The sequence below is a fragment of the Phalaenopsis equestris genome, unplaced genomic scaffold (assembly GCF_001263595.1).
Source record: "Phalaenopsis equestris unplaced genomic scaffold, ASM126359v1 Scaffold000198, whole genome shotgun sequence".
NCBI classification, from domain to species: Eukaryota; Viridiplantae; Streptophyta; class Magnoliopsida; order Asparagales; family Orchidaceae; genus Phalaenopsis; species Phalaenopsis equestris.
Window position 1 is genome coordinate 589424 of NW_018164640.1, and position 21531 is coordinate 610954.

At 34.2% G+C, this 21531-nt stretch overlaps 1 protein-coding gene across 4 annotated transcripts; it reads right to left on the bottom strand.

Moving 5' to 3' along the window:
* Positions 1 to 8298: 8298 nt before the first annotated feature.
* LOC110022612 (plastidial pyruvate kinase 4, chloroplastic) lies at positions 8299 to 20913 on the bottom strand. Of its 4 annotated transcripts, none has more exons than XM_020721655.1 (6): positions 20584 to 20913; positions 15445 to 15552; positions 15094 to 15372; positions 10442 to 10851; positions 8694 to 10340; positions 8299 to 8602 (listed from the first exon to the last, which is right to left on the bottom strand). In XM_020721655.1, the coding sequence occupies exons 2-6, from the start codon at positions 15517 to 15519 to the stop codon at positions 8506 to 8508; spliced, it is 2508 nt and encodes an 835-aa protein (XP_020577314.1). In that variant the 5' UTR covers positions 15520 to 15552; positions 20584 to 20913; the 3' UTR covers positions 8299 to 8505. The 4 variants fall into 4 exon arrangements, with proteins under 4 accessions (XP_020577314.1, XP_020577313.1, XP_020577315.1 ...); XM_020721654.1 differs by having other exon boundaries at positions 20537 to 20913; XM_020721656.1 differs by lacking the exons at positions 15445 to 15552; positions 20584 to 20913 and having other exon boundaries at positions 10442 to 10874; positions 15085 to 15168.
* Between the last annotated feature and the right edge of the window lie 618 nt (positions 20914 to 21531).

Here is a 21531-nt window from a genome sequence, read left to right on the forward strand (position 1 = left end):
TAACATGCAAACACACAAGAGTTAGCCTGACGGGAGGAGCTAAGCAGCACCTACACGAAAGGATTAATATCAAAATCATTACATGCTCCTCTCTATTAAACATGTGTGTGTGTGTATTTAAGCATGACTCCTTGCAGAAGACTGACTTGCTATATTATTGTGCATGCATATAGTAAACATACAAGCACACCAAAAGCACAAGTAAATAAAAGGCATCTGACAAGGACAATCAAGCCAGCACAAAAAAATAGTCAGGTGCCAAAAATAATTCCTAGCAACCTAGTCCTAGTCTATCACACAAATCTACCGAAGAGTGTCCTAACTAGCATCTAAGCACACAAGGTAGAGTCTTTAGGTACGTATGACTTTGAAAAGGTCGTCACACCTGCTCCGTCCTAAAGATCCAGGGATCTAAAGGATGACACCCAGGATGAATTTTGAAAAAGGGTTGGCCTTACATTTGGCCTAGCCTGCTACATGCATAATTTTGAAACAATGACAAATGTAATAAGTAAAAAAAAATATTTTTTTTTTGTTTTACAATAAGGGCCATTAAATACAGACCCATAACATACAATATGAAACGAGCTAGATCATTTGGATCCTTAGCAGTCACACCAGTGTCAATCCTAATGCTAACTCACATTGTTCATCGAGATCGACCTGAAAAGCAATTCTCGCTAAGATATTGCGACCAACATGGGGTCACTCATCTATCGAGCTTGACTAGCTATCTATGCACACATACAAATGCAAATGCAAACACAAATGCTGAAAGTGGCGAGGGGTGTGCGTGGAAGCAGTGACTCAGGAGAAAAGAGTTTGTCGTGGAGGCAGCGACCCGAAAAGGTTGGGCGTGTAGTGGAGGCAGCGGCCCAAGGAATGGGTGTGTCGTGGAGGCAGTGACCCGAAGGGTTGAGTGTGCAAGGGGTGCAACGAATCAGAAGTGGGCATGTCGTGGAGACAACAACCCAAGAATAGGTGTGTCGTGGAGGCAGTGACCCAAGAATAGGTGTGTCATGGAGGTAGTGACCCAAAAGATGGGTGTGTGGTAGAGACAGTAACTGGAAAGGGTGGGTGTGTCGTGGAGGCAGCGACACGAAGGAATGAGTGTGTCATGGAGGCAATGATTCGAATGGTTGAGTGTGCATGGGTAGCAGTGACTCGAAAGTGCGCATGTCGTAGAGGCAGTGACCCAAGAATAGGTGTCAAACTCTCATTGGAAGGAATTACATAAGTGAAGTGGGTGCATGAACAAGCACTCATATGCAATTTAAACATGTGACATGTGATCATGTGAAGATATGCAAGTGTAGAGGTGTGCACAGAAGGAAATGCTTCATGTCATGAGCGAAAAAGCTAAGCATCATACTCGAGGAGCATGAGTACTAGCCATGAGCATGTGGAGACATGCTCACGAGGTGCACGATGAATGTGCCAGACATGAATGTGTTGGTGCAAGCAAACAATGTCTGCAAGGGAAAATGAAAGACTATGCAAATGTCACGCGGGCAAATCTAATGCAAGACATACACCAAGCAAAATGCAATGCTGATTGTGCGACGCAGCCGATCGAACCATGGTGCAAATGTCGATAGGGCTAGGATAGTCAGTCCTAACAAAGTGAAATGCCAACCGAGTCGGGGCGGCCGGTGCTGGCAAATTGAAAAGCTAACCGAGTTGGGGCAGACAGTCGAAGCAAAGTGAAATGTCGTCCGGGCTGAGGCGATCGGTCAAGGCAAGTGAAATGCAGACCGGGCAGGGGCAGCCAGTTGAGGCAATGTGCTAACGCAACATGCTTCATGCAAAACACATATCATGACACAATACAACATGCAATGCGAATGATCACAATCGATAGTAGCGAGCCACACTGATCTATCTTACATAAGCACCTAGGGTTTTCACGCGTGGATATGCGGCATAGCCGCCTCCGACTGTAACTAGCAAGTGTTGAGAATTTTCTTTCTCGATTGCTTGGAGGAACAATTCACTTCCACTTGCAAAACAGACAAATACAAAGCTTTTCTCATTTTGCAAGTGCAATGTTCTGATCCCTCCACAGAAGATCGGATAACACTACAGTTGTGGGAAATTGGTATTTCAACCCACTAGGATTTAGGTCTAAAACTTGCAACAGGAAGTCACTCGGCTTCACATGGGATTGGCCATGAATGTGATTCCTAACCTAGGGTCTCCTCTAGGAAACAATTAGTCAATCAATAGACATATGGTCGTGCTGACTAGTAGGGGTGTAAACAAATCGAACACGAACAAACAAAGCTCGTGTTCGTGTTCGTGTTCGGTTTGTTTGAAATTACGTGTGTTTGAAATAGACTCGTGTTTGAAATTGTTCGTAAAGTTACCATTTGTATTCGATTTTATTTGTTTGAAATATGTTTGAAATGATTGAAATGTTTGAAATGTTCGAATTGTTCAAATTATTCGAATTGTTTGAATTATTCGAAATTTTAAAAATTTGTTCGTATTGTTCGAATTGTTCGAAATCTTTCAAAAGCTTAAACTAATATGAAATTAATGCTTAAACCTGAATGAATCACAACACAAATGCAAAATAGTCGAATCACATCTCACAATAAAACTATAATATCATATCTCATCCATAAAAAAATTAGATTTAGAGGCAATATGCCAGATTTCACTCCCAAAAACTAGGTTTGACTCAAAGAAACTAAATAAATCTAAAAGAAATATAAGAAAATTTAAGCTAAGAGACGAACTTGAAGATAAATACGAAATTATATAATTTAATATAAGCTAAGAGGTGAACCTGGAGATCTGATTATAATTTATAAGATTTAATTTTTTAAAATATGATAAATTTTTAGAGTATATAATTATTTTTAAAAAATGATAATTTTTTATATATAATCATTTTAAATTATTTTATATTTCGAACAATAACGATTCGAACACGATCGAAAAAATGATTGTTCGTGTTTGGTTCGTTTATAAACCGAACGAACAAAAATTATTCGTGTTCGTCTCGTTTACTTATCGAACGAATCAAACACGAACTCTCTGACGAGTCGAACACGAACTGTTCGCAAACAAGTGAGCTTTTTTGATCGCTCTACTAACTAGTGCCGCTTTGCCAACTTGCCTAGCATAGGCGACCAAAAACCTACGGCGACATCACAAAGTTGGTCAATCAAAAGGCGTATGACCGTGGTGACTAGTGTTGGCCAGCCAACTTGCCTCGTGTGGGTGACCAAAACCCACAACAACCTAGCAAAGTCTATTCCTAGGGCTGGTTAGAAAAGAAAATGCAAAGGTTTAAACAGTTCACCAACTTGGCTGTTGAAGAAGTCCCTCGTCGTGGAGGTGTAGGCGAAACTCTCCCAAGGGAGGAGAGAAGATTGCCTCCTTCCTTTTTCACGTACCAGATGAAGCTCTCCTTTTAGGGAGGGATGAAGTCTTCTTAAAGTAGGAGAAGCTCTCCTTCCGAATGAGGAGATAAGGCCTTCTCCAATGTAAGTTGAAGCTCTCCTTCCAAATGAGGAGACTCTTTGGTTCCAAGGAGCTCTTCATCAAGAATACCGCTCACTCTTACCTTCTTCTCTAAGAGACTTAGTAGAGGAAAAAGAAGATGGTCTTCTCACTAAAGATGAAGAAGAGAAGAAAAGTGGATGAAAAAATGAAGAAGAAAGAAGGCTTCCTTGCTCTCAAGCTTCTCCCTTCAACTCTAGATCAACTCTCCAACTAAAAATATGAGCCCTCCTCCCCTAATTTCGGATTGGCCACTTACCAGACCAAAAGGCCAATCAAATTGGAGGGAAATTTCTCTCCGGTGCTTAAAATATGATGGAAATTCCACATGTCATTCACCCATAGAATCCTTGGGAGTTGGATGCCACATGTCACACTCCCATTTGACCTCCCAAACTAATGATAATGAATGGGGAAGTAGCCAAGAAAGGGGGAGGAAAAAGTCAAATTACGGCTAGTTGAGTTGTAGGCATGGCGTGACCATGCCCGAAACTCCAGACCAAAGGGTTCAAGCCTTGATTTTCCTTAAGAGATGCATGACTATGCCTGAAATCAGCGTGGTCACGCCAGAGTCATGGCGTGGCTAAGCCACATTAGCGGCGTAATTATTGTTGATTTTATTTTTATTTTTTGAAAAAATTTTGATTTTTGAAAAATAGTTTGATTTGAAAATAAAAACGAACACATTTCAAATATTTGATTGTTTAAATAATCGAACATAAAATTATAAGCAACATGTCATCTGGAAAGATTAGAATATCACTTAATAATGGATTCAATTATTCAAAATAAGAAATCTATGATATTTGTTTGGTCCGTGAAAATACCAACAAAACCTTCTTCTACCTAATTTGAAGATTAGCTAGGATTTAAATAATATGAGTTACTGATTTTCTATAGGTACAAGCTCATATAGTTAATTATATCTTAAGCGACCCAAATTATTTAAGAAAACTCTCAATTAAGATTGAGGTTATCTCTTCAAGAATTCAAAGTTTATTTTCCACGATTGATTGTAGGAAAATCAAATATGAAAAACTCAATGTGAAACAGTTATTTATGGAACTCAAAGAAATAAAAAGTATGAGATGTCAAAGATACCGAGGAAGCCTCAGTGACATCTCAAACTAATCTATTATTTGACTTTATATATTTGAAAGAAGAGTTAATTGATGTTTCAATCCTGCAATTTATTTAGAAATTCAGGACTTATTTTGCATGTCATACAATCATACAAAAGCCTAAGAAAGTGTGAGTATTTACTTTGTACCAAACAAAAGAATCTTAAAGGTTTTGACATATATTGCACAACATACAATCATACAAAAGCCTAAAAAAGTGTAAATATTTACGTTGTACCAGACGAACAACCTCAAAAACCTAAAATGTTATGACCTATATTAACCACCACCATCGGAGATAACGTTGAGGGTTTAGTTAAGGTTTTATTCTTCGTTTCGTGTCTCGTCTTCTTTTGAAAATCTCAGATGTTGATAGTTAACTAATCATAACACCACCTAACTCTATTAAGAAAATAACTCAAGAAAAGAACAAAACCATGCCTTGAAAGGCCTATCCTAGGTTCTTATTATTTACTTATAGTAATCTTGTGAAACACAATTAAGTTAGGGTTTGTCATGACAAAAGTGATTATTGAAATATTTAATGAAAACTAATTTTATTTTATTTAATGTAACACCTGTCAAGATTCTATGGTTCCTTCGTGGCGGTAATACTGTTAGTTTTAGATATATTAAGCCTAAAGAGTTAGTTACATCTGTTTAGACCTGAAGACTTTTGTCAGCAACCATGAGTTATGTCGTCTAAAAAGTATTTATATATATATATATATATAACTTATTTATATGATTTTTTAAGGTATATATCAATGTTTAATATTATTAGAGCTTATAAGATCTCATAAATCAACTAGGAAAGTGAATATGATTCTTATAAACTCAATTATTACATTTTTTTTAAAAATTATGATTGTTTTGTGAATTTTTATGGATTATTTTGTTGAAACGTTTTGTAATTTTTAGAGTTTCAAATATTTTGACTTAAATAACTTCAAAATAATGTAAAATAATTTTTATAGATGTATATTAAGTTGAAAAGATTAATGTTAAAGTTTTGTAATTTTTGTGTCTTATTTAATTTATTATAAATAATTTTATTCAAAATTTCATAATAATCTGAATGATCTCTAAAACACTTGAAATTTTACTGAAATGTTTGGAATATGATTCCAAACAACCTCAAAATTTTCTAAATTATTTCAAATTCATTTTAAATTTTCATGAATTATTAAACTTATTAATAGGTTTATTAACAAAAAAAATATTAAAAAGTAATAAATCAGAAGGAATTATATATTTTTTAACTCCTTTCAAATTAATTAACTTATGGTTGAAGACTTTATTCAATTTGGAGCTTTATAAAGAAAGTTATTCAAATTTTACCAGAAAAGGTATATTTGTAAATATCATATTTATACTTCAACCTCTTCTCCCTAAGTTGGAAACATTTTTAAAGGTTTATATTCAGTTGCTTAACAATTTAGCTCACTTATTTGGGTCTCATCACTTTTATTTTTTTATGTAATGAGTGAAAAGGTAATTCGGGTATTTTTTATAAATTCAAATAAACTTACAAATCTACTCGAAACCTATTTTAAATTTATAATTTTTTGAATTTTTTTTTTATTATTTATGTTTCATTTAAGAGTTTCATTTTAAATTTTAGTGATTTTGAGTTATATGTAGTTCATAAAGTAATGAAGGTAATTTTGTAATTTTTGAAGAAAATAACAAACTATCTTAAATTAAATTCAAAACAATTAAAATTCAATATATATCTATTAATGTACTCTTCACTTATTTGATTCAATTCAATTCTTAAATTTCAATAATTTTATTTAATTGAGTTTTATTTTAATGTTAACTTAGGGTAAATTTATAATTTTATTAATGTAATCAATTTTTATGTGAATTGGTATAGAAAAGCTTATTTAAATTGTGAAAGGGTTTCAATCAGTTAGTTAGGCAAATCCAAACAATATAAAATGTTTATTTTTTTGTCTGGTTAGATTTTCTATGATCCATTGTTTGGTTTGGTATCTTGCCACATCCTCCCTTTGAGAAAGCTTCAACCTTACAGGCTGAGAAAAGTCCTCAATAGCTAAAAAAGCCAATGATTGATAAAAGAAAGAAGAACCAAGACTAACTGGATGAGCTTTAGGACTAAGATCCATCCTCATATGATGGTTTCTATCCATCAAGTCTCCAATGATGGTTGTAATGATTATAAATATTAAAAAAAAGGGGATTCTTACCTACTAGCCAACCGTACACTCATGATATTTGATGTAATGTACGACTCCACATAAGAAGCCACTACGAATTTCATCCCTATTATATAACCTCTACATAAATCACCGTCACCCAACCACCACCACCATCGGACCATTATCGCTTTGTTGTCATTACTGCTATCACCAGGCCACCATCACCCAACTGACGTCAACATCGCCTTTGTTGAACTGCCATCATTGAATCACCAGTGCTCGGTGGTCGTCGTCGCTGCAGCTAAACCACCATTGCCCGACCCCCATCGACAACTAGTGACATTGACATCCAATCTTCATCACATGGCCCCCGCAGGTGGTCCTCCATTGCAACAACTAGGTCATGACCACTTTTTCCACATTTCTGCCACTCATTTAGTACTGAAAGTCAACTTGATAACTCCGACTCTTGTAATATTATTTTATTATGTTCAAGGATATAAAAAATACTAGAACTTCATCTGTATAGTAGAACCATTTCAACTGGGTTGGACCCAGTGGTTTTCCCCTTTTAGAGGTTTCCAAGTAAAATGATTTGGTGTCTCCTCTATTATCTCTTCTTTTATCTGTGTATGTTAAATTTTTGTACAATGCTAAGATGTTGATATATCACTCTATCTTTACGAATTTTCCCACACGCAACAGAGATAAAAGACAAATTTGTTTCCTAATAGCTTAAATCCAAGCTTGTGAATCTTCCTAATATAGGCTTGAAATTTGCACCTTAGTATGCTTCAACCCCTAAACTATAAAGTTTCTTTGAATGAAGTAAAATATGAATATCAATAAAGTATTCAAGTATGATTGATTAGACTATCTCAACTGATTAAATATGCATGAGCTTGACTAAATCATTGAATTTTGATAAGACTTATCATCATCCCCCCAAATCAAGTTCCATCAAACTTATGAGGAATTCATCTCATTTCTTTCATTTGTAATGACATTAAATAAAATAATCCGTTTACAAGCCTACAAAACTAGCCTTAATAGAAAATCTTCTTGCTTAGCTGAGAGATAATTTGTCATGGGAATTTGCATCATAAGAAACTATAGATAAAGAATAGTAAATTTTCAAAAAGGGGCAACCTCTAATTATGTTTCATCATTTCTTAACATGTCTACAAAAATTATGCCTCTCTCTCCATCATTCATCAATACTATGATGAGGCAGAAGTAGAATTTGAGCATGGGCTTCATTTGGGTTGACAACAACTTTAAATGTGTAAATAATTTCACTGACCTAAATACGTTTTTTGCCCTGCGCCAAGATTCAAGTACAAAATAAGTTTTTGCTGAAGATGACAGAATACAAAATATCATTGGAGCTCAAGGTCTCAAAATCAACAGTCACAAATTTAATTAGCAAGAGCACATAAGCTTAAAGTTTTTAGGGTAATCGATTATAGGAAATCAACTTAATTGATCCAATTTGAGTTTTACTCGCTTCTTTGAGCATATAACTTTCTAATACAGCAACTGCAGTGTATGAACAAAAAAATACCGATTCAGGAAGAGCAAAGTAGGTTAATCTTAAGGACATCTAAATCTATTTTATATACATATACTAATGAACTTGATACAGAGAAAATTGAGTTTGCAAGATAAGTCTGTGGCCATCTTACCAAATAAGTACATGGAATTGGGTATCATCGCTTACCACTAGATCTATTACTTAGAAGTGAATTCAAAGCTGTGACAGCTTGTACAATATTGTCACCTTTGTTCAACATAATACAACTTGCCCTGCAGAGTTTGCACATTAAAACATTATTATTGTTATGCTAAAAAAGTATTTATCAAATAATGATCTTAAATAAATTCAAAACAATATTACCCCATAGCTTTAAACACATCTGTGATTTCAGCTCTGGTAGGAAAGCCAAATTTGACAAGGGAGTCAAGAACCTGGGTTGCCCAAATAACAGGAATGTGTGCAGCACTGCAGATGGACAAGATCTGCTCTTGTATGTCACCCAACTGATCCCATCCACATTCCACCATGAGGTCCCCTCTAGCAATCATAACCCCCAGAGGATTTGAGGTTTGCATTGCCTGAAACAACAATGAAGGTAGCCTCTGTAAACCATCTTTAGTTTCAATCTTCAGCACAATCCCCAATTTTGTTAGATTTCGTTTCTCTAACTCATGTTGAACAATGACTATGTCATTAACATTCCGAATAAATGAAATGCCAACCATATCAGCATTAGCACTAACAAAGTCAAGATCGGTGAGATCTTTTGGTGTCAAGCCTTTAAGCTGTATTTTGCTCTTAGGAATGTTAATGGATTTACCTGAACCAAGCTTAGAACCCTTGGATCTAGCATGAGTTACCACAATTCTTGCCCAATTAGCATTCACTTCATGTATTTTCCCCAAAATCTTTCCATCATCAAATAAAATGGGCTCACCTACTTTGACAGACTCGAAAAAATGATCAGAAGAAGATGTTATTTTTGTTGAAGCCACTGTTGTGCTTCCCAATTCATTAAGATAAGAGGAAGAACTTCTAAAAATAGTAAGCAGATCTCCTACTTTTAACTTAACAAATCGCTCACTAGCTAAAACCTTTACCACCAGCCCAAAAAATTCTCTTTTCCTTTTCTTCACAGAAAATTCTGTGTCCACTTTAATATACGCAGTTTGCAAACACTCTGCAATGCAACCGTACTCAGCAGACAAAGTAGACCTTTTCAACACTTTTAAAAACCGCTTTCTACCTCTAACATCAACGAAGTTCACATAATCACCCATTCTAAGCTTATCAAAGAATCTCTTCTGTATCCAAATAACTGAGTTAGTAGATAGATCAACAGGAGGATTACTGCCATCAAAGCAAAGCCAAACTTGAGCTGGGAAGACCACATTGCCATAAGAATCCTTCTTTGGGGACAGTTTTACTATATTTGAATGCGTTTTCACTAAACCAGTTCTGAGCTTTGGACCAGCAAGGTCCATTAGAATGCGACATGGCTTTTCCAACAAGTGGGAGCTGTGTTTCACAATTCTGATTATCTCACTCCAAACACTTGGGCCATCATGTGCACAGTTGATGCGAACTACATTAACCCCAGCTTTGAGAAGATTATTTATAAGCATTTCATTTTTTACTACTTCTTCCCCAACAGTTACCATGATTCGTCCACTTCTCTTTTCTAAACATTCACCAAACAATGCTGCAGTATGAATATATACCCTTTTTTTCATGGTACTAATGGCCAAATTTACCACATTTTCACTTTTCTGTGAAGCACTATAACCATTCCTATCCAAATAGGTTGCAGAATCATTGCTATCAAGAGTATTAGATGACAGACGATCCAGTATCTGGATGCTTGTGCCAATACTAGCAAGAACATGGGGGTTTATATATTCCAGGGTTACCAGGCCAATGGAAGAGAGGTCTTCCTGAAGTTGCTGAAGGTGGAGACACTTTAAGGCCAAGTAATGGGTCAAGTTTGTTGCACTCACAAGGTAATCTCTGTAGTTAAAGTTAAAACATACAAGATATAACTTCCACAACTAGTTCAACTTTTGAGAATTTTAACAGGTAGAATAAACGTGCAAGTTCAAATCAAGTACCTGTGACATAGCTTAAGATGTGAAGCATTCCAGTGTTCAGCAGCTAATAAATGTAGATGTACAGCTTTCAACTTCTCCAGAACGCTCCCTAAATGATTTATTGGGAGTTCAGAAAAACAATACCCATTAGAGGGCATCAATTCTGAAACTTCAGCTGATCCACGACCTGATTTATCAGGTTGAGCATAAACATTTCCCTCATATGGATTCATTGTCAAGGTTTTATTAACTGCATTTAGAGTATCATAGAATGCATACATCTTCCAACTATTGCATTCAGGATCATCTTCCTCATGTAACTTTGCGAGCAATATAGGATATTTTCTTAATGATTTTATTGGAAGCTGCAAATGGCTGCAAAATTGCTTACTTGCAGTTAAATAAAATCTATATGTAGAAGACAGCTCTCCCTGCAGTTTAAAGGATGCCATACCTGGCCAAGGAATGTTAATAAATCCCTGTAAATCTGAATATTTATTGTTTAAGATCACACGAAAGATGCTATTGAAAAGCAATAAAGAACCCAGGAACACTAGCTCTAATTAACTCAATTCACTTTAGAAAATAGTACTTTCCGTAAGATTTTCTCATTAAAGTATATTGGGGTTACATACATAACACACAATTCTAATGTATTTACATATCTCATACCTAAAATTTTATATTTACAAACATAGCACTCAAATCTTTAATATTACATAAAAAATAGCACTATTATAATTTTTTAAAAGTGAAATGCACATTTTCATGCATAGGTTTAAAGTGCCAAATGCTATGTATGTAAATATGAGGGTTCAGGTGTGAGATAAATAAATACATAAGAATTGTGTGCTAGGCATGTAAATTTTCCAAATATATTTCCCAGATAGTTATTGCATAGAAAAACCAGCATTTGCATTAAAACAAGTAATACGCAAGCGTTAATTAGTCATTAAGATTGATATATTGAATACTATCAGCAGAATACAAAAAGCAAAACCAACAAAACAAGAGAATTGCAGCTTACGTTTGACGCACACCTTCCTAGGTGAAAGTAAGGCATAAGAAACAAAACATTCTCATAATCACATAATTAGTCGAATAATCAATAGTGATAAAATTAAGTTTCATTTTGAATTTCCATTTGGGAACTACAAAAACAAAAGTAGCGACATAACATAAATAAAGTTAAACAACGATGACAGAAAGTGAATCAACAGCAATGAAGAGTAAATTTAAGTTCTCCTCAGATGCTTTGAAATACTTGATTTGTGTTTTGCACTTTTGTGCATGAACCTCTGGTAATCTATTCAATATTAATAAAATAGCCTTCCATTTCATTCTATACATCTAAACATTGCTTAAATCCATTGCATAACTTAAATGTGTCAGGTCACAAAACGTGAGAAATGATGGGATTTCTTCCAGTACCAAGGCTGCGAATCCACTGGATCCATATGGCTTAATATTTCATGCAATACCAACAAAAAAGGTTGGGGAAGTAAGTTATCAAAATTCAAAAAAGGTTGGCGTTACCGGTCCAAGCTCAAGGCCATCATTGGATTAGCAAATTGATATATCAAACACATAAAACTCATGTATAAATATATTTAAAAAAAAACTCCATTTTCTATATCCAAAAAGAATGGAAAAAAAAATACAATTTCTAAATTAAGAAAATCTAAATAGTGTCTACATATTCTACTCCCATATATTAATATATTTCAAGATTTCATAGTGAAAAACTGAAAATATATCAACCAAAATAATTGATAAAAAGCCATCAATCACATCGTTAGAACTTGAAGCTTAAGAGACTGAATTATATTTATCATCTCCCATTATTTTTTTGAATATATTTCATCATTTTAGAGAACTTATTACTAATTAGATAAACATGGTTTTCACTCATAAAGTGCGCAAGTTATACACTAAAGTCATCTAAGTATCCATACTTTTGATTACCAATCTGAAAATAAATCTTAATAAGAATATATTTGCATATCCTTGCTCTGACCACATACGTTTTTAACTGAATTAAATGGTTTAATGAAGGAGTAAAATGAATTAAGGATATACACATCAATCTCTAATTAATCAATCCTGTATTTTGTCACTGAAGAGCAAAAGTCAAGGTTCAACAGGGATACGTTGAAGGCTAAGGCCAAAGCCAAATGAAGGTTTATGGTAAAACAAGATATTTCAACATATGATGAACACAAATTAAATTCATCTAAAAGGCTAAAGAACATCACCTACCACTTGATTTGGAAGATGATTTTCAATTATTATTATTATCATCATTGCTTGCATTATCCCTGACTATTTGGGCACATGATGACTACTCATTTAACAATCATTCTTATAAAGAGTAATATGAAACCATCAGCATCATTATTAACCTTATCATGACCTTTTTGAAGTTGGCACTATGAATTTTCATTAAAAAATATAAATATATTTTTTTCCAAATAAAAAAAATTAATGTGATTTGATGTTCCTACTTTTTAAGCAATTAAGTGTTATTCTTGTGCTTTAAAATATACTTTCACTAGTGTAAGATCATATGCTATTACAAACTCGTAACTTCTCTCATTACATATCTATCTCATATTTCATACCCAACGTATATCCTCTCATGAGCCATCTTACTAGAGCTAACATATTCATTTAATGCACCCTTAATAACCATCCATTCTTCATCAAGTATATATTATAGCAGGTCACCTATTGCTTCTGAAAATTAAATTTTATAATAATCTCCTAATCCAACTTAAGGAGCATGGACCATTTATAATGCTTTCTTTGAATAATAATAGAAACTACCCAATTATCATCCTTATTCACCTTAAGAATTTTATGTTGACCTCTCTAGCCATTATACCCGATTCCTACTATTAATGTCCATGATTTTTCCTCTTTTCATTTTGTTTTTTAAAATTAAGTAATATTTCATTTTCTTCTAATAATTATACCCATCAATCCACAAGTTTTATCATTCAAATCCCACAATTTCATGTAGCAAATATGATTGTATTTTTAAACCTAGTTAACCGTGCCCACTTTTCATCACAATTGAGTGTTTGATTTGTGGTACAATACCTGTGGGTGATGTCCTATTCAAACCTAGCCTATTTTTCACCAAAATCAAGTTAAGTGTGGTGTGACACTAGGGTTGATGTCCTAGCAAAACATTGTCTACTCCTCAAAATAATTGGGTTAGGTTGTGGTATGTGGTTTGGTGTAACACCTTAAAACTAAAAAAATAAATAGATTTCAATTTTTTTATGGGCTTTAACTATTTTTTATGATTATTTATCAGATAAAATAAACTCTAAAATCTTTTCCTATTCAAAATTAGGATTGTCCATGGTGATTTTGTTGAGAGTTACATGAGGAGCTTTGCCTATTTTGTGCAATATCTTGCATAATTTATAATCATGTTAATTTTATTCTATCCATTTTTTTTTCCAAATTCTCTACATTAATTTATCTTCTCAATCCATTTTTAACTATTTTATCTTCAATATTGTTAGTCTCCTCATCCCTCTTCTTTGATCATTTCTCTATCTATCATTGTTTTAGCAAACATTTTACATGCCATATGAAATTTGGCTGCAAATGTCATTATTTTCAAAACTTATGTCCATATAGCCTAGAATTGTAACTTTATAAAATTTTCTTTTAAGTTCCCATGATCTTCTCTAATCGTGAAGTACAAATGAAATAAATTTTTATTTTAACCACATACCATTAACCAAAAAATTATGTCCTAATCTATATCTTCATTCGTTTATATAATTGATTCAAAAAAAATTAAACAAATACTACCTAGATATTACATAATCTTCAACAAAATTGATGGCTATTTTTTAATTTACACAAACTAATATTGCATATCATAAGTTTTCTCTATGTTTTGCAAATTATGAGTTCATTTTATTTTAATTCTACTAGTGTATAACTTTTCATTTATTTTAGCAAAATTTCATCTTTTAGAATCATATCACATATAAATATTGCATATATCAAAATAGCTCACTTGGAATATCCTTTGTAAGCAATATCGATAACCAATCCAAGAGATACTATTTATGTATTTATTTTGCTTAAACAAAAAAAAAAATACAAAATTAATGCTGATCTTAGCATAATTCTATTAGCTTAGAACTCTCTAGTCATTTGATGATAACTTCTAATGCCGGCCAATGCTACAACAAAAAAAATATTTGTCTTCATGTAAGAGTTTAACTAAAAGTTAGACTAATTGCAACAGATAAGCTACGTTCTCAAATTCAGATGTGAATGAATAGATAGCCATGAAATACAATGAGGATGGAGACCGACAAAAGTCTAAAAACACCAAAATAGGTACATAGTAGAGATTTTCAAAACAGCGGTTCAAATTTTTGTTTCCATACTGACCATTTGCCAACAACTTATATGAGTCTGAACAAACTAATTCATCTAAAATCAATTCCAAACTCGAAAAGGACTCTGTAACCATTCAGAATCTACCAATAGATACCTGCATTAAATTAAATTAACTGAATTGCCCAAATAGTGAAAGCAAGGCGCTTCCATACCCAAAAAATAACGATTTAGCAAACAATCCGTTAGAAAAATCATAATAATGGAAAACAGAAAGAGCAAAGAATTCCCACAAGCATCACCTCGCTTGCGACACCCTCCGGCAGCATGATTGCTGGAATCGTCCACCATTCCCCACATATATCGCTTTCACAAACAATCCCACAAAACCCTAAGCAACGTTTTTCATCCAGAAAGCATGAAAAACGAGAGAAACCAACACCAGAAACTGCCGGACATTTCTGCTTCATTTCTCTGTGCTTACAGCAGCGGAACAGCTTCAGTCCTCCGTGCTTCCACCATCTACCTCTCTCTTTCGTGGAGATTCCCATGGATGCGTCTTTAATTCTGGCTCGTGATTCCTGGAAATGCATTAGGTCAAGTTATGGCTCCTTTATTCAAGAAGTTGCAATGCAGTGGAGGAAACCCCCAACATGTTTCCTGCCATTGGCTGCAGAACGGGCATTGGAACAATCTGGCAGACCACCAGCGAAGCAGCTTCGCCCCATCGTCCCTCGCCCCTCGTCCCTCGTCCCACCATCCTGCCATGAAAGGTTAAAAGCTCAGCCCATTGCTGGTACTATTTTTGTCGAAAAGAAGCACAACATGAAATGTTTCAGCGAAAGATATTATATATTTTATTTTTAGTCTATAATGATTTGAATATATATATATATATACGGAGGGTTGTGTGGGTGTGTGTGTGTGTGTGTGTGTGTGTGTGTGTGTGTGTGTGTGTCTGTGTGTGTGTCTGTGTCTGTCTGTCTGTCTGTCTGTCTGTCTGTGTGTCTGTATGTATGTATGTCTGTGTGTGTGTATGTATGTGTGTATGTATGTATGGATGTTTGTATGTATGTATGTATGGATGTATGTGTGCATGTTTGTAATGTATGTATGTATGTATGTATGTATGTATGTATGTATGTATGTATGTATGTATGTATGTATGTATGTATGTATGTATGTATGTATGTATGTATGTATGTATGTATGTATGTATGTAAAATTATATTTTATTGAATATTAAGTATTAAAATATATTTTTCTAGGTGATGGTGAGTTATTTTTAGAAATAATAGAAATATCTAAGAATTAAGATCAATAGTTTTAAAAATAAATTAATTTATTTTAAAATTATAAAAATATTTTCTTAAAATACACAAAAAAAATATTTAAAAAATAAAAGCGATCCTAAACATGCCCTAATTTAGCGATTAAAAACTAAATATAAATATTTTAACATAATTTAGCTCATAAATGACCAATAAGAATGTCAAAGTACTCCATCAATTCAAGATTTCCACTACTTTTGCCACCAACTTTTTGCTCCTTGAGAAGATTGGGAAACTTCACATCACCTTTATTAAAGGGAAAGAATGCCTCTACTTGAGTTGGCAAGCATAAATTAGTTTTCCAAAACTACAATAAATTTTTAATTAAAGTTATTTTAAAGGTTAGATTTAGCATAATGGCTATGGCAAAATAAATAAAAAGAAAAATCATAAATTGATATCCTAAATTGGTCAATTGGTTTCTTAAAATATGAATTGACCTAATTAAACCCATAATGGCTCAATAAGCTTAAGCAAACCAAATAAGCCTTAATATTTAAATTACCAAATATTATCTTAAGCCCAATAAATGTTCATGACTTTATGATTAACTTAGGGTTATACCCTCTTAAGATTGATTAAAAAATCAAATATAATTACACCAATGTTTGTGCCCACAAACGCTTCGTTAACATGGGATTTTGTCTCCAAAAATCATCTCCACACTTCAGTTGGCTCTAATGATAATTACCAATTGTTAACCATGTTGATTAGCAATAATTAATCATAGCCTAGGCTTATGTTCAAAATGTTAATAAAAATTAAGTTTAATCAACTACCTTATTTGATTTTCTCTCATTCTAAATGCTCTAAAATGTATTAAATCTTTCCCAACTTTTCTAGCTAATCTCAAAACTATTGACCGCCATTAGGGATCTATTTGGTGTTAGTGTTTAGTAGCCAATATAATCAAAACTAACTCAAAGAAATTTGGGAGATGGTTTCCATCTTGCACCTAATAATCAAGACATCAAACCTACTATTAAAATCAAACACCGAGGTAAGAAATATAAATCCAGCTACACTTGAGGAACTATGTCGTCTTGATGAATATAGAACATTATAAGTCAATTCAAGGTCAACTATTGTACACTTATACCCCTTTTAGGTTCAAGAGAAGGAATTTCAATAAAATTTCAATTCTTATGATTCTCAGTTGGGCCAGGCAAGCCTGAAGAAGATTTCTCCTTTAATCTCTATGGTAGACATGTAGAAGATGATATGATATTTGTTGATTCCTTCTTAAATAAAATCTAACAACTAGCATTAACCTTAATAAAATTTGTAGGGATTCAATTTGAATTTTTATTTGAATGATTTGATAAATAAAATATTAAGAAATTTTTACTAGAATCACATAAAGTGATATAAATTAAACTGAAAAATAATTTCATAATATTTTAACAATACTGTTGTTTTTAAAAATGCCAATTTTTAATTTAATTAATTTTAACTTATTATCTTAAATTCTTTAACTCATTTAGACTCATATGCATCTCATTAAGCATACTAAAAATTTCCCAGGTATTGATGAGCTATAAATTATATTTGTGCAAATTTTTAAATACATATTTTTACTATTTTATATTTCCAAGAAGTTAAGTTTAAATTGGAAAATTTTAGAAAAAAATTATTAATTTGTAACATTTATCTATATATCATAAGAAAAATATTTTAGATTTTTAAAGTAGGGAGCTCAGAGCTGGACTGTGTGCTTCCCGATCTTGAACAAGAGCTATCAACCCGACAATCTAGAGAGAACAGTCCTTAACCTTGATCCAAATGACCAATCATGAACTTTTATAAATTTTCATAGAAAAATTATTTGATTTTCATGCAAAAATTGTTGTTTAAGTCTTTTTTATGCAGAGTTCTTTCTAATATGTAGAAGAGATTTTGTTTTATTTTTATAAATATTTTGTAAAGTAGTGTAGTCTACAGACTAGTCACTCTAATCGTGCTAGAACTACTGACAACCTAAGAGCGACGGGGGCAACAATCCCACCAAGGGTCGGTGAATATCATTATTGGTCATTTCCTCTCCCTTACTGAAGGTCCTTGAGGTAGAAGATACTATTATAATAATTTCACTTTGTATCCCTCATTTAAACACACATAAGCAATGTCATTACCGCCCTCGCTACCTAGACCCTAAACTTATCCTAGTCTGATGATCCATATGTGGCATTAACAAATGTCATGAATCGCCAGGAAGATTTGAGTGTAATGTTCAAACTCAAATCTCGGTGTAGTGGGTTTCACTATATGTTAAGTCATTGCAGGAATTTCACTATTTGATTTAATCAAGGAAGTTGTGAACCGCATCTTGGTGCATCCTCGTGTCTAGTGTTTTAATCGATTTGTGGATTGAGGTCAAATGTCTTGTTTCATCATTCATTTGAAAATTAGGTAAATGGACTTTCACCTAGGGTGTACTTACGAAGCCTACGCTTCTAACTTAGGCTTGAAGTGGTTTATGGTGTTTTACCTTTAATTAAGTGTTTTTCAAATAATTAAATGAGAAACTCCCATTTTGACTTAACCATTGCGAAAGAAGCAAAACAAAAGAAAAAAAAAGTTCGATCCACCCCAAAACTAGCAAACTAAAAAAGGGGGAAGCAAAAAGTGAATCGATCCTAAAAGCGCTTCAATTCTTTCAACAACCGTAATTAAATATACTCTTGATAAGAGTGCTCAGTTTGTTCCAAGGCAGTGTTTTGATCGGCCCAAAATTCTTCCAATTCAGTAAGAAAAAGAGAGGTCCAAAAGTCACCAAATAGACTCAGAAAAGTGCGGACCAAAAGTCATGAGATGGAATCAAGAAGCGCAACCCCTAAGCCACTAGACAGACCCAAGAAGTGCAACCTGTAAGCTGTCAAACGTGCCCAAAAAGTACAGCAAAACCAGCCCCTAAACAGTCACAAAACCGTGTATTTAAAGGTTTCAAAATCAGTGTTTAAGGGCTCTAAAACAGCTCTCAACTACTCCAAACAGCCATTTCACACTTCCAAACAACTATCTACAGCTTTCAACTACTCCAAACAGCCATTTTACACTTCCAAACAACTATCTACAGCAACTTCTAGGCTCCCACAACACTTATATGACCCCAAACAACATCTATATGAGCCCAAACATCAACAACATGAGCCCAAACAGCAACCACAACACTCAAACAACTACCTACAATAGTTTTTTAAACTCCAACAGCACTCCAAACTGTTCTCACAGCACTCCAACAGCTCTCACAGCACCCTACATCACTACACAATATTTTTAACACCTTCAACAATAATTCACAGCACTACACAACATTTTTAACACCTCCAAACAGCAAAAGAAATATCCTGAAAACAGTCCCAAGACGGCAATTTAAAAGTCCCCAAATCCCTCCCAAAACAGTGAAGAAGTTGCACAAGAACAACCCCCATTTCACATTTTTCTTGAATCGAATTTGAACAACTTCTTAGATTATCACCGCCAAAATTTTATACCATGTTAAAGGCAATACCAATATTTTTATCCAAGCCTGAATGGGGTGTTATTCATGTAAACAGATAATGAAGTTTAGTTATTCGCTATGTAAATACATAGGCATGGTATGATATGCATCTGGATTTCTCAATTGTAATTTGATCCATAAAGGTAGGAGCAGTGGAAGGCCAATATAAGATAACTAATCCAAAGTGTTTTATCAAATAATGTTGTCAAAGCAAATGAAGTAAGTCCTCCTGCTAAAGGAGTGAATGAGGAAGCTTTTGTGAAAGGAGCTCTAAAGGCTGCTCTGCTATTGGGACTACCTTTTGGACGTCAATTCTCACGAGGTTAGTAATAGCACATTTACTCAAAGTTTGAGATTCAAAATATCAAGTTTAGGAAATAGGAATGAAGCATTTTCAGTGACAGGTATATCAAGTTTTCTCCATGTACACGTTTTTTTTTATAGAGGATCTAAAGTATTGTAAACATCAAAACTTTTTGATTTTTACAAGCAAAATATCAGAATAACTTTCAGGTTCCTCCGAATGGCTACTGTATTTTCAGAATTTTCAAGAAAGAACACCAAGACTTTCAGATTTTCGTAAGTGAAATAACAAAAATGTTCAAAGAGGCCATTACACTTTTAGGTCTTTTTAAAAAAGAACACCAAGACTTTCAGATTTTCGTAAGTAAAATAACAAAAAAAGACTTTTGGATTTCTCCAAAGAGGCCGCTGCACTTTCAAATTTTTTTTTTTTAAAAAAAGGAACACCATGATAAACATCTTGAACCATTCAAATGCCAAGCTGATAAATCAAATCTCAGAGGATAAGAGAAGACAATTCTTCTTAATTAAATCGAGAACACATGAACACCTCTTATTGCACGAGGTACTTCACAAATTAATCAAAGAATAAAGCAGTAAAATTCATACTTCCAAATGCCTGAAGAATGGAGAAGGAAAGAAAGAGGGCTTCGGACCAATCAGGAGGCGTGAACGAGGAAGAGGAACAGCGTCGAGGGTTAGGGCTTTGGTGGAGAGCTGGTCGAGCGAGCAGGTGAGGCGAGGATTTCGATCTTCGGTCGAGAGGGGGAGGTGAGGGTTTCGAGCTAGCGGGGTATGGTGAACCGAACAACTGTTTGGTCGTGCGAGGAAGAGAGGAGGCGGAGGGCTTCGATGCAGGAGACGACAAGTAGGCGAATGGGGGGTTCTTCAGTGCAAGGGGGTTCCAGGCGAGAGAGAGAGAGATCAACTCTAGAGAGAGCGGGAGCGAGCGGGGGATGATCGAACGAGGATATGAGGCCGCCGAAAATTCGAGGGAGCCGTTACGTTCCTCAGGCAGAGGAGTTTTATTTAGTTGGTAATAAAGTCAAATGAATTTAATTAAGGTGAAATTAAGACTTGGGGGAGGTCTGTGGGAGGTAGGCGAAGCTTCTCAATCAATCATATTGAGGCCTTACCTCTTATACAAAGTTTTAGCTCGAAAATCTCTAATTTGGCCGTGGTTTGTTCATTTGTAAAAGAAATGAACAATTCATGTCCACTTAGCTGTATAGATAGGTTCGTCTCACTTAGATGATGCTATAGGAAAAAACCACACTTAATTTGATTAAGTATCAAGAGAGATTTTAGCTTTGGAGTGTGGACGGTTCTCGGGTTATAGTTCATTTGGGAAGATGGTCGGATGTCGTCCATTCTCGTGCATTTGAAACGGACAACTTGGATAGTTGCGGACGACAGATCAGATCGATACAGTGCCCCGGTCCGTGGGCGCAGGTGGCAGTTGAGGTGTAAAGCACGACGAATGGAGGGATGGCACGCGGTCTTTCAAAGTCATCTATGTTGAGTTGGCGCCGACGTGGTTAAGTAAGAAAATATGAGATTTCTTGATTTAATTAAATACATAAACTTTAAAAAATCATATTTTC